The sequence below is a fragment of the Pelobates fuscus genome, chromosome 11, assembly GCF_036172605.1.
Source record: "Pelobates fuscus isolate aPelFus1 chromosome 11, aPelFus1.pri, whole genome shotgun sequence".
NCBI classification, from domain to species: Eukaryota; Metazoa; Chordata; class Amphibia; order Anura; family Pelobatidae; genus Pelobates; species Pelobates fuscus.
This window is the reverse complement of record NC_086327.1, coordinates 37,679,425-37,690,801: the sequence shown is the minus strand read 5'-3', so window position 1 is coordinate 37,690,801 and position 11,377 is coordinate 37,679,425. Positions and strand designations below refer to the sequence as shown.

Genomic DNA, 11,377 nt, shown 5'->3' with positions numbered 1-11,377 from the left:
GCCTATCCATGATATTGCCATGGTATTCCACTTTTCAAGGTCTTGTGAGGCGGTATCTATCAGGGGCGAGTAGTTAAGGTTGTAGGTTTGTGCGAGGTCTGGGAGTGTGATGCCCAGATATTTAATGGCTGTATGTTGGTAAGTGAAAGGGTGTCGCGATTTGAGTATTTGTAGTGTAGTTTTGTCCATTTGGATCGGGAGGGCTTCTGTTTTTTCCAGGTTAAGTTTGTAGCCCGAGACTTCAGCGTAGTTCGTTAATTCGGTCGATAGGGGTGGGAGGGATTGTAGTGGGTCCGTGATTGTGAGGAGAACGTCATCTGCATATGCAGCGATTTTGTATGTTTCCCCCTTGATGTTAAGTCCTTGAATGTCTTGGTGGTGTCTGAGGGTCTGGAGGAGGGGTTCGAGCGAAAGGGCGAATAGTATTGGGGATAATGGGCATCCTTGTCTTGTTCCATTCTTAATGGGAAAGGTGGGGGGTGTGGTAGAGTGAAGGAGGAGGGTGGCTGTGGGTGATGAGTAGAGGGATCCTAGTGCGTCAATGAAGGGTGTTGGGAAGCCGAATTTATGTAATGTCGCAAAAAGGAAGGGCCAGAGTAGTCTGTCGAAGGCTTTTTCTGCGTCAAGGGATAGTAGGAGGGTCGGGAGGCGATTGTGGTCGGCATACCAGATGAGGTCGAAGGTGCGTCGGGTGTTATCACTGGCTTGTCTGTGGGGGATAAATCCCACTTGATCCGGATGTATAAGGAGGGGGAGTAGGGGGTTTAGTCTTTCGGCCATTACTTTTGTGAATAGTTTGACATCAACATTCAGTAGGGAGATCGGTCTGAAGTGACCTGGGTCTAGGTGTGATTTACCAGGTTTTGGGAGAAGGCATATGTTTGCTCGTAGCATGTCGGGGGGGAGAGGGTCTCCACGCATGAGTGAGTTGAAGAGTTTACTTAGTTGTGGGATGAGCGCTGTCGCAAAGGTTTTATAGTAAAGGCCTGTGAACCCGTCTGGACCTGGGCATTTGTTAGGTTTGAGGGTTTTGAGTGCGTTTGCAATTTCTTCTGCTGTGATTTCTGTTGATAGTCGTTGAGCTCCTTCGGGTGTTAGTGAGGGTAGGGTAAGTGCGTCTAGATATTTGTTAATTTTAGTGGTCAGGAGGGTGGGATCGCGTCTGTGCTGAGGGCTATGGTCATAGAGGTCCGTGAAGTATTCCTGGAATATGGTGGCAATTTTATCTGGTGACTCTTGTGGTGTCCCGTCTTTAGCGTTGAGTTTAGTAATATTTTTATGGGCTGTTCTACGTTTGAGTTTGTGGGCGAGTAGTGTATCCGCTTTATTGGATTTTTCATAGAAGAGTTGGCGTGTCCATTGGAGGGCTTTGGTGGTGTCTGTGGACATGAAGTCTTTTATCGCGATTTGGAGTTGATGTATTTTGGTTTCTAGGTCTGGGGTAGGTTGGGTTTTGAAGTCACCTTCTAAGAGGCGAAGTTCTTTAAGGTTCTGTTCCAGTTTTGCTAAGCGTTGTTTTTTGTGATGGGCGGCTTGACTAATTAGGGTGCCCCTAATCACTGTTTTATGTGCTGCCCATAGGACGCCCGGTGAGGTAACCGAGTGCGTATTTAGGGCGAAGTAATCTGCGATGGCTTGAGACGTGGTGTTTCTAATTATGGGGTCATGGAGTAGTTTGGGATTCAAGCGCCATGACCACTGGCGGGTGGTTAGTTGTGGGGTCAGTGTGAGTGAGATTTCCGCATGATCCGACCATGTGATTGAGCCAATCGAGGTGTTTGTGATTAAAGGTAGAGTGGATGGGGATGTCAGGAATAAATCTATACGTGAGTGGGATCGGTGAGGATGGGAGTAGAAAGTATAGTCCCGGGTGGTTGGGTTTTGGGTTCTCCACGCATCGACTAAGCGGGTGCGTGTGAGGAAGTTTTGGAGCAGTTTGTCGGATTGTGAAATCTGTCCACGGTTTCGAGGGTTTGTGCCCCTTCTGTGCCTGTCTATCGCCGGGGAAGGTGTGGCGTTGCAGTCTCCCCCTATGATGTGGTGGTGTGAGGAGAAAAGCGCTAAGTGTGCCTGTAGTGATTGCCAAAAGGAGGCCGATGGGACCGTGGGGGCATAAAGCGATGTGAATGCGAATCTTTGGGGGCCCATATTTCCTGCGACCGTGAGGTATCTCCCCTGGGGGTCAGCAATTGTCTTGTTGACTGTGAGAGGGCATGCTTTGTGGAGTAGGATTGCAACCCCATTTTGCTTTCCCGTCGGCGAATTTGCTAAAAAATATCTGTTAAAGTTCCGGTTAAGCAGCGGGAATGTCTTATTGTGTGGGAAATGTGTTTCCTGTAGCATAATAATTTGAGCGTGGGTTCTGCTTGCCCAGCGCATCGTTTGGTGCCTTTTGAGAGGGTTATTAAGTCCTTTGCAATTGATCGAGATACATGTTAGTGGAGGTGACATTGTTATTACTCCCTTTCTTACGATTGTGATGGGAGTCTGACGGTCTAGATTTTAGGCGCGTGAGGACCAGGCGGGCGAGCCGTACCAGTGGTTGGGGTGGGGAGGATTGGGATGGGTGATGTAGTGTTGGGATGTGGTGGTGTGTCTGGTGTGGGTGGTAGTGTTATTCAGGAGTGTGTGAGTATGGAAGGTATTGGGGAATTCCTGGTCTTACAAGTAGCCAGCCAGGAGTGTGGAGAGCGGAGCTAGTCCCCTTAACTCGTTGAGGGAGTGGGAAGTCAAGGGTGAGGTGTCGGAGCCGGGTTTGGTGGTGGTGGGGGTCAAGAAGGTCGGTAGGATTCGAGCCTTCCCCCGAGCACCTAAGTGTACTGTGGGTTTGATTGATTGCTTGAGTAGTGTCCATGAGTATTGGTGTGTAGTCGCGGTCCTTGTGATCATAATACTGGGAGGAGTTAGGTTGTCTTACTATCTCCTATGGGGTTTGTCGTGGGTCTATGTGCTTTGGTCATGTTCCTCGGTTGTTTATTACTATATTTGTGTTGGGTCTTTATGTGTTTCATCGGTGGTGGGGCTTCCTGAAGGTCTATGTTCGTCCCAGATGTGAGCCAAAGTGATCTATGTCTGACACAGGTGGGGATGGGGTTATTGGGTATTATTATGGCAGTGCGGTGTTTGCAGCGGGTTGGGTCCTATGAGTCTGTCTGAGTAGTCCTGTGGGGAGGGATTAAGAGTCAGGTGGGGGAGCGGATCTTAGCCTCAAGGGCGATTGTCAGTGCTTACTCAGGGTAAAGAAGGGGTCTGTGGGGGTGTGGGTGGTGTAGCTAGGGACGTACTTCTGGGTGTCGGGTGGTGTGGGCGTGGAGGGGACAATGGTGTAGCTTACTTGTTGTCTTAGTGTAGCATCTCTGTTCGGTGTTCCCTTCCTGTGAGGATGGGTTTCCCTCGCTAGCGTTGTGTGCGGGAGGACCTGTGGTGTCCCTGTAGTAGTGGGCGGTCGGTCTGTGGCAGATGGAGGGCAGCGCCTATCTCTGTGATATGGTACACGTGCAGAAGAACAAAATGACAGTTCATCATTATATCATAGTAACATATTAGCATTTAAACAATAAAGAAAAAACATGAAAGAGAAAAAAAACACATTATGAACTATATCTCCGTAGTCTAATCGAGTGATACCTAGTCTCTAGTGAAGGAAAAGGGAGAGATCACGTCCCATTAAGTAAGTGTGGGTGGTCCCTGTTAACTTTTGTTTTGTGTATGTGCCAACTCCCGGACCCGCTGATGTTGCTCTGGGTTCTATCGGGTTGGCAGGTCGTTGGTGTGTAGGCGAAGGGCTGGCATACTGCTAATTGTAAGCCCCCTGCTCCTGGGTACATAGTTAGGGGCCCATCTATTGTTTATACAACTGTAGGTCAACGGGGTGAGGTATGCATTCAATGTGAGGCTACATTATTGATTAGTGTTGTCGGGGGGGGGAGCCTCCCCTGTCCAGTCCCCTTTGTATCTGCACTTACTGTGTGCGTCGGGCCTACCGTCACCTGTCTAGTATCACCTAGGTTATATGCCGTATGTCGCTATGTCGCTATGGCCCTGTTAGCCTGTTACATGACATGCAGAAAATAAAAGCATACAGTTACCAAAAACGAAGGTTAGGCAGGCGGTTCAAGGTTAGACCAAGGGCCGGCAGATAAGGTTAGCAGTATACAGGTAATGCAGGTCCATCTTAACATAAATTCCCTAGACCGAAGTACAGCGGTCCTGTGCTGTCAGGGCCAGGAACCCGTGGGTCTTCGTTGCCTTCTTGTTCAGTGTCCATGGTGAGATAACCAACAGGGGGGGACTTCTCAGGCTCGCCCAGGAGATCTTAGTACAGCCTGTTGGTTGTCCTTTCAGGCAAGTGGTGTTTAGGGAAAGGGTCATTAGGTCCCATTGAGTGATCCCTGTTGGGTGGAGGGTTGGATCCCCTATGTCGGTGAGTGTCCCCAACAGGGTTGGAAGTTCAGGAAAGCGGGAAAGAGGGGGGGGACCAAATGTCAGGGAAATTGTTCCGTGGGGTTTTCAAACCTGTGTTGCGGCCCTGTGTGGAGGAAAGTCCAGGCAGGATTACCGGTGTCCCCGGTCTGTGTCTTCATGAGCGCTTTCTTGCTCACTTCTTGGGTGTCTGCATCGGTCGGTTTCTCTGGGACTGGCGATGTGTAATAGTGTCGTCTTCCATTGCTTGGCGGCCTTGTTGTGAGGCGGCTCTGGTGTGAGGAGCTGTTGTGTGGGTAAGTGGCACCCCGATGTGCTTGGCGAAGTCTAGCATGTCGGCTGGGTAGTGGAGTGTGTAAGAGTGGTTTTCTTTTCGGACCATTAGCATGAAGGGGTGGCCCCACATATATTTCCAACCGTTTTGTGCTAGGGCGGTTGTGAGGGGTTTAAGTTCCCTCCTTTTGCGCAGAGTTACTGGCGCCAGGTCTTGAAATAGTTGTAGTTGGTGTCCCTGGTACCTTGGTGGATTTGTGCGGGCCGCTGCCATCAGCTTCTCTTTCGTGGTGAATAGGAGCAGTTTTACGATTACATCCCTAGTAAGGGTTGGCGTGGGAGGCCGAAGCGCTCGATGTGCTCTCTCTATTTGGAGGTCGTTGGCCGAGGCTTCTGGCCAGAGGCTGGAGAAAATTTCCTGGACGGCTGGGAGGATGGTCTCCGCGGTCACCGTTTCTGGAAGGCCCCTGATTCGAATGTTGCTCCGGCGGGATCTGTTGTTGAGATCCTCCAGGCCATCTTCCAGTTGGACTATTCTGTCCTGCAATAGTTCATGATCGTGCAATTTAGTGGTCGCTGTTAGGTCTGAGATGTCGGCCTCAGCCTGTGTAGTGCGTTCCGCCAGTGCGTCCATATCTGTTCTGAGGCCCGCCATTTGCTTCTCAAGTTCCGCAGCTGTGTGGGCCTTGATGTCTTCGGACGTTTCCTTAAGGAGTCGTCTTAGGTTGCCCATCGTAATGGGGGCCGCGGTGTCCGCAGGGACATCGCTGTCGTCCGATTCAGAGTCGGATTGTCGTGCTGATTGAGTCAAAGATGGCCGCCCCTGTTCCGAGGTGCGGAACAACGTGGCTACTGAAGGGGTTTGTTCCTTCTTTTTTTTAGTGCCACCCATGGTGTAAAGGTTGTGGGGGCACTGTATGCGATGTATAATGTTCGTTTTTAGGGTCGGATGGCTAAGTTTTACCGCTGATGCTGGCTGATTGAGTGCTCGGGGTGAGGGAGCTCAGAGATCACACGTCCGTCTTCATCGGCGTTCAGGCTCCGCCCCCCATCTGATATATTTTTTATATTTTATTATTGAAAAAATTGATAAATGTATTCAACAATTATAAAATCATTTAAAAAACATTCAAAAATATTTTTCGGGGGCACGATTAGAACTGCTAAATAATCGGAGGGTATTTTCTTTTGCCTCCTTATTATATGCAGATGTTACACTTGAGTATATTTTAAAATACATACAATCTGTATGTCAAATGACATGCTTAAAGTAGGAAATACCCAGGTACAAATCTGAATAGGGAAGAAAACATATCAACTAAAAAGAACTGGAGCACTTACATGTGATCCGAACATTGCCCTTAATCCAAATGCTAAGGAAAACTGTGTTCTGCTGTAAAAAGTTTATTTTTACCTGGGATGGAATGCACATACATAATATGCCTGACCTTCAAATTAATGGACACCACTCAAATTTGGAATGCTGAAAAATACTTTTATTGAAACATGTTGACAAGCACAGCAGCAAATGCAGGATTTGGAACCCAAGAACCCTGTATAGGGATTGATGGTAGATCATTTCATTTATTCAATTCAGATAATAAAGAGGTGATTAAGATACAACGATTGATGGCTTGGCTTTCCTTTGGAGATCTTAGCTGCTCTCTCCCAGGGTGTGCTTGTCGAACAGGTACTCGCCCATGCCGTTCTGTGGCACCCCAAGGCGTTTCAGGTTGGTGATGTAGTCTCCAAGCTTCTTAATATCCTTCACTTGTTCTTCCAGGTATTCTGACTCCAGGAAGTCTTGGAGCTGTATAGATAAGGAGGAGCATAAAATAAAACATAAGTGAAAAATAATGCAATTTTCTTTTTTAATGAAAATACAAGGGTTCATATGAATACCAAAATAAACTATATCACAACTCAGAACATTTGCTGATTTGTATCTGTGATGAAGGGGTATAGAGCAGGCCCAACCAAATGTGGGCATGCCAGTCTAGAATGTGTGCGCCAGGCTAACAGTACATGCAGGTGACCCCACTCTGGGCTGCCCATGCACAAGAGCATTCTTGAAGCTCTCTGGCATGGGCTGCTAGCCCTGAGGTTATTTGGTGCAAGCTCTTGATTGATGCACTTGCACTAAGGTGATTGTGGAAGCCGGAACACCAAGGACCAAACTCGGGATGGGTGGTGCAGGTCATCAAATTCAAGATAACACAACCAGGTCCTGGACAGTTGGGACTGATGAGTGTATAGATAGTAATGTGTTCTCTGGCCACATTTAAGTGTATAAGAAGGCACTGATAGCTAGACTTGTGTACGAAAAAAACAGGTTTGTCAATTCATCCAAAATACAATTTGAGGGGCAAATCTGGTTTCTTCCATGGGACCTTTCGGTTTGGACAAATTTTGTCCATGCAGTCATTTCAGGAAAAAATATTCAGAAGAACCAACATGATGTGAATATCTACAAACAGTGTACTGCCAAATAGATGTATAATGTAAATATTATGTGTATATTTTACAGTACACCGATTTCTTCTGTGAAAAACGGCTAAAGCCTATAAGGAAAATGATTAAAACTCACATGGGGGTCAGTCTTGTCAGATGCCAGCTTGTGCAGGTCCAGGAGAGCCTGGTTCACAGTCTTCTCCAGATCCAGCGCAGCCTGCATGGCTTCCAGGGTATTGCCCCATTCATCACGCTCTGGTTTCTGGTGGGAAAAAGAGATTCTTAAATTCTAGCAGGAAATTCCAAATAAACCGATATCTTTTACCTCCATAATAATAATTAGAGCTCGAGGTAGTGACAAAAATTTAATAGCATCTCTAAAACACACGTGAGGGTATACCCTCCTCCCCACACTCCAACAATACTATACAAGTGATATAGGTGATAGACTCATATACAATAGTCGAGCGCTAAGTTGTAGTACACATAAACAGTTTTTTTATATTAGTATTTAACAATTTCTTATCAAAGAGTATAATTACTTGCAGTGACCTGGTTGGCGGCATAGTGCTCTCTCTTTATTTATATATATATATAATTTCACAAAGTAAGATGTATGTTTCATCCTTCATACCCAAGCAAAGCAAACGTCAGAGGACCCCATACTAATCTAAGTAAATAGTGTCCCCCACTACAGGATAGAAATTCAGGTGTTAGCGAGCTTGCACCCTGTGCGCACCTTCACATCCTGAAGAACGATACGACCACCGCGCTTGTTCTGATATTTCAGAAATTTCTCAGCGTGCTCCCGTTCCTCGTGGCTTTGCTCCTTGAAGAACTTGGCCACATGTTCAAGGGCAACGTCATCGCGGTCAAAGTAATAGGACTGGAAGAGAATAGGATGGAAACAGGATGTTAAACCTAATACCTGTATTATAAAACAGAACAAGTAAGAGGAAGCAATCTAATTCTGATAGAGGATAGAAGACTCCAAGCGTTCATGAAACAGTAAGTTATGGTCACTTGACATCCAACTTTTAAACTACAGACTAAATTAGCAGATTGTTATTTTGGTCTTCATTCAGAGAGGCAGTAGTAGCTTCACTAGAGCTCACTGGTTTGTAAATAAACACCCAGGACCTCAACATATAGATTACAGAATACTCATGCTATAAAACACACATGCCTAACAAACAGTATGTGCGCAGAAACTCATATACAGAAATATACCCCTCCTCGTTTACACACACACACACACAGAGGAGTCATTCTTCCTCCTTATTTTTATAGAATGTTTTGCCTGTTGGCTTACCTAGCAACTGAAATGTTTACTAAGCTGTAGGCAGGTTGTAATTAAATGCACACTTTATAAAGGTGGATATATGGATATGGTAATAAAACATTTGCTGCAATCTATATCATTTGGCATCAAAATTTCTTATAAAAGAACACAAGCATCACGGCATAATACACTAAATGCTAAGTTATAAAACATGATCAACCTTATTGCAAAATTTAGGCAAAATAGCTGAATTGGAAATATCCTCGAACTGGGCTATAACTTCAACTTGGTTCTGTTTTGGCTAAACTTTGCAATTCCGTTTTTAATTTGCTAAACATGTTTGCATAGTTACATAGGCTGAAAAGAGGCTAGAGTCCATCGAGTTCAGACCGACTCACATCTGTTTTTGCTGTTGATGCAAAAGAAGGCAAAAAAAACTGTTTGAAGGGCTTCTTTATTTGCAACAACTAGGAAAAATGTCCTACTCGACCCCAAAATGGCAATCAGATCACTCTTGGGATCAAGATGTTGGGGTCAATAAACCTCGATTATTTTTGCAGTATATATCAACATCAAGCTGTTCTTAACCAGGGCCATAAACATGCACAAAGCAATGTGTTTAGTGATAAGATAAGGACAATTGTGGGAATTCACGATAATGGAATAGAAATTGATCGAAAATTGAATTTTAAAATAAGTTTGTATGCTGCTCAAAAAGTATTATGGTATTTCAATAGGAATTATAACCTCAAGGAAAAAATATTTATATTTGTTGTTCCAACACATTTCAGGGCTACGGCCATTGGGATACTAAAAATTTAAACAATTAATGAACTATCTATATTAGACATGTTTAATATTCTGACACGGGTAATATTCGTGTTAGGAGATACACCTGTACTCAAGAAGCAGTGTCTGGCTGTGAGTGATTGAAGTTGTTGTCCACTCCGTCGCCAATATCCAAATTAAGTCACCCGATACACTGTAAAACTATTGCACAACCTCACTCTAGGAAACAGAATATTGCACTTCTCCACCCTATACTGATGTGTACTACTGTGAAGATTTTTAATCATTTTTCAGCTTAACAGTGTCGTTATCATGACGCTTGAGCTTACTTGTTTAAACTTTGATGATTTTTAATACTACCCATAATACATTGTCCAATCAAGTTTTACAATTTGGCAATATTGAAGTAGGTAAGCTGAGCATCATTTAACCCTCTAGTTGCCTGATGTGTACCATCTGACATGCACAAAATTAAGTCAATAAGTATTATGTTTGTAAGAACAAAGCACCCTGTAAAATGAACTGAGCTGCTGTATACTCACCATGGAGAGGTACACATAGGATGCATACAGCTCCAAGTTGACCATGCGGTTGATGGCAGCTTCGCAGTCGCTGCTGAAGTTCTGACGCACCTGGGATGCCATTTCGGTGTTTTGGTGGATTGGTGGCGCAAAAAGATTCGAAAAAATAAGTAATGATAGAAGAGGATTTTTAAAAAAAAAAGAGCTGAAGACTCAGAGAGGGCTCCGTTCAAACACTGTTGAAGCAAGAACTCTACTCAGAGTCAGAGAAGGATTGATCACAGCACAAAAGAGGACAGTATTTATAGTGTGTGACACCAGATCTGTGGGTGTTGTCTTCCCCTCCCTTTACATTACAATCTATGTCCTCATCCAATCAGCTCAGTGTCAGATGAAGCCAGGTTGGAAGAGAGGGCTAGGTTCTTCCTTAATAAATGTTAATGTATTTTTCATGTCCTTATTGTGCAATGGGTTAAATTATATCAGCAAACTTGTGATTGTTTTGCACTCGTTACATAGGTTCAATGACAGTGTCACATTTAATTTACTGGATTAGAACATGCACAAGACACATAAACCACATGCTTGGTTCAATACATGAAAACCTGGGTAAAAAATGATAACTGTTTAATCACAACAAACTATCTTCCACAGCAATTTAAGGAGGGTTCACTACTTTCTGTTTTTCAACTGAATTAGTTTTTCCCAGAGAACATGAAACACATATAGGTTACACAATATACTTTTTAAATGAACACAAATCAAGTCAACAATTCAACATGCACAGTGCAGCATGAGTGAGACAGCAGGCGAGAATTGTGCAGGTCATATTCTAGTACAATACTGTTTAGGTTTGGCATGGTCTGATGGCCTACAATCACAATGTTCTCCAGACCCGTAGAATGGTTCCCAGTGGTCTTCAGTATCTTTGGTTGGCCAGGCTGTGATATTATCAAGGGTTTATAAACTTCTGCAGTCTGAAATGAGACCTAAATGAGACTATTTTAATTTCTCTAGTTGTTACCCTCTGTCAAATCACTAGGAATACTCTTTGGATACGTTCAGTATAACGTACATATACATGTTTTTCAATAAAAAAATATTCAATAAATGTTTTGGTGGCTTTGATTAAACCTGGAAAATCTGACCAATAGCTTAATACACTCCCTGTTAGAAAAAGCTGTTAACATTGCCAGGTGTGTAACAGTGTTACAGATCTACAGATCAGACATATAGGGCTGGGCAGACTGAAGGCAGCCATTGTCACCAAAAAATTCCGTAGCGCTGTACAATCGGTGGACTAACAGACAAATATTTGTAACCAGATGAGTTGGACGCACAGGAACAGAGGGGTTGAGGGCCCTGCTCAATGAACTTACATTCTAGAGGGAGTGGGGTACAGTGATACAAAAGGTAAAGGGTAGGGTCGAAAACTAGGTTGCTAGAATAGTTTTCAGTGAGGGCTTAGTGTATTTTTATGGTTGTTTTTTTGCATGACATAGTTGCAGGAAAGGAAGCAAGATGTGAGGAGGGAAAGCTATTTAATTGATATGCTTTCCTGAAGAAGAGAGTTTTTAATTTTTTTTTTTTTTTTTTTAAAGAATGAAGACTGGGTGATAGTCTAACGGAGCAGTGCAGC

At 44.4% G+C, this 11,377-nt stretch overlaps 1 protein-coding gene across 1 annotated transcript; it reads right to left on the bottom strand.

The window, feature by feature from the left end:
• Window positions 1-6,169: 6,169 nt before the first annotated feature.
• LOC134577052 (ferritin heavy chain B) lies at window positions 6,170-10,024 on the bottom strand. The gene is made up of 4 exons (XM_063435693.1): window positions 9,760-10,024; window positions 7,886-8,032; window positions 7,283-7,408; window positions 6,170-6,505 (listed from the first exon to the last, which is right to left on the bottom strand). Exons 1-4 carry the CDS (start codon window positions 9,859-9,861, stop codon window positions 6,350-6,352), a joined length of 531 nt encoding a protein of 176 aa, XP_063291763.1. The 5' UTR covers window positions 9,862-10,024; the 3' UTR covers window positions 6,170-6,349.
• Between the last annotated feature and the right edge of the window lie 1,353 nt (window positions 10,025-11,377).

What these genes read in the sequence shown, in the direction of transcription:
- LOC134577052 (XM_063435693.1), bottom strand. Translation starts at nt 9,861, where the DNA reads ATGGCATCCCAGGTGCGTCAGAACTTCAGCAGCGACTGCGAAGCTGCC. An exon ending in CCTATGTGTACCTCTCCATG is followed by an intron (nt 8,033 to 9,759) that starts GTGAGTATACAG and finishes ATTCTCTTCCAG; the next exon opens with TCCTATTACTTTGACCGCGA. An exon ending in TCGTTCTTCAGGATGTGAAG is followed by an intron (nt 7,409 to 7,885) that starts GTGCGCACAGGG and finishes TTTTCCCACCAG; the next exon opens with AAACCAGAGCGTGATGAATG.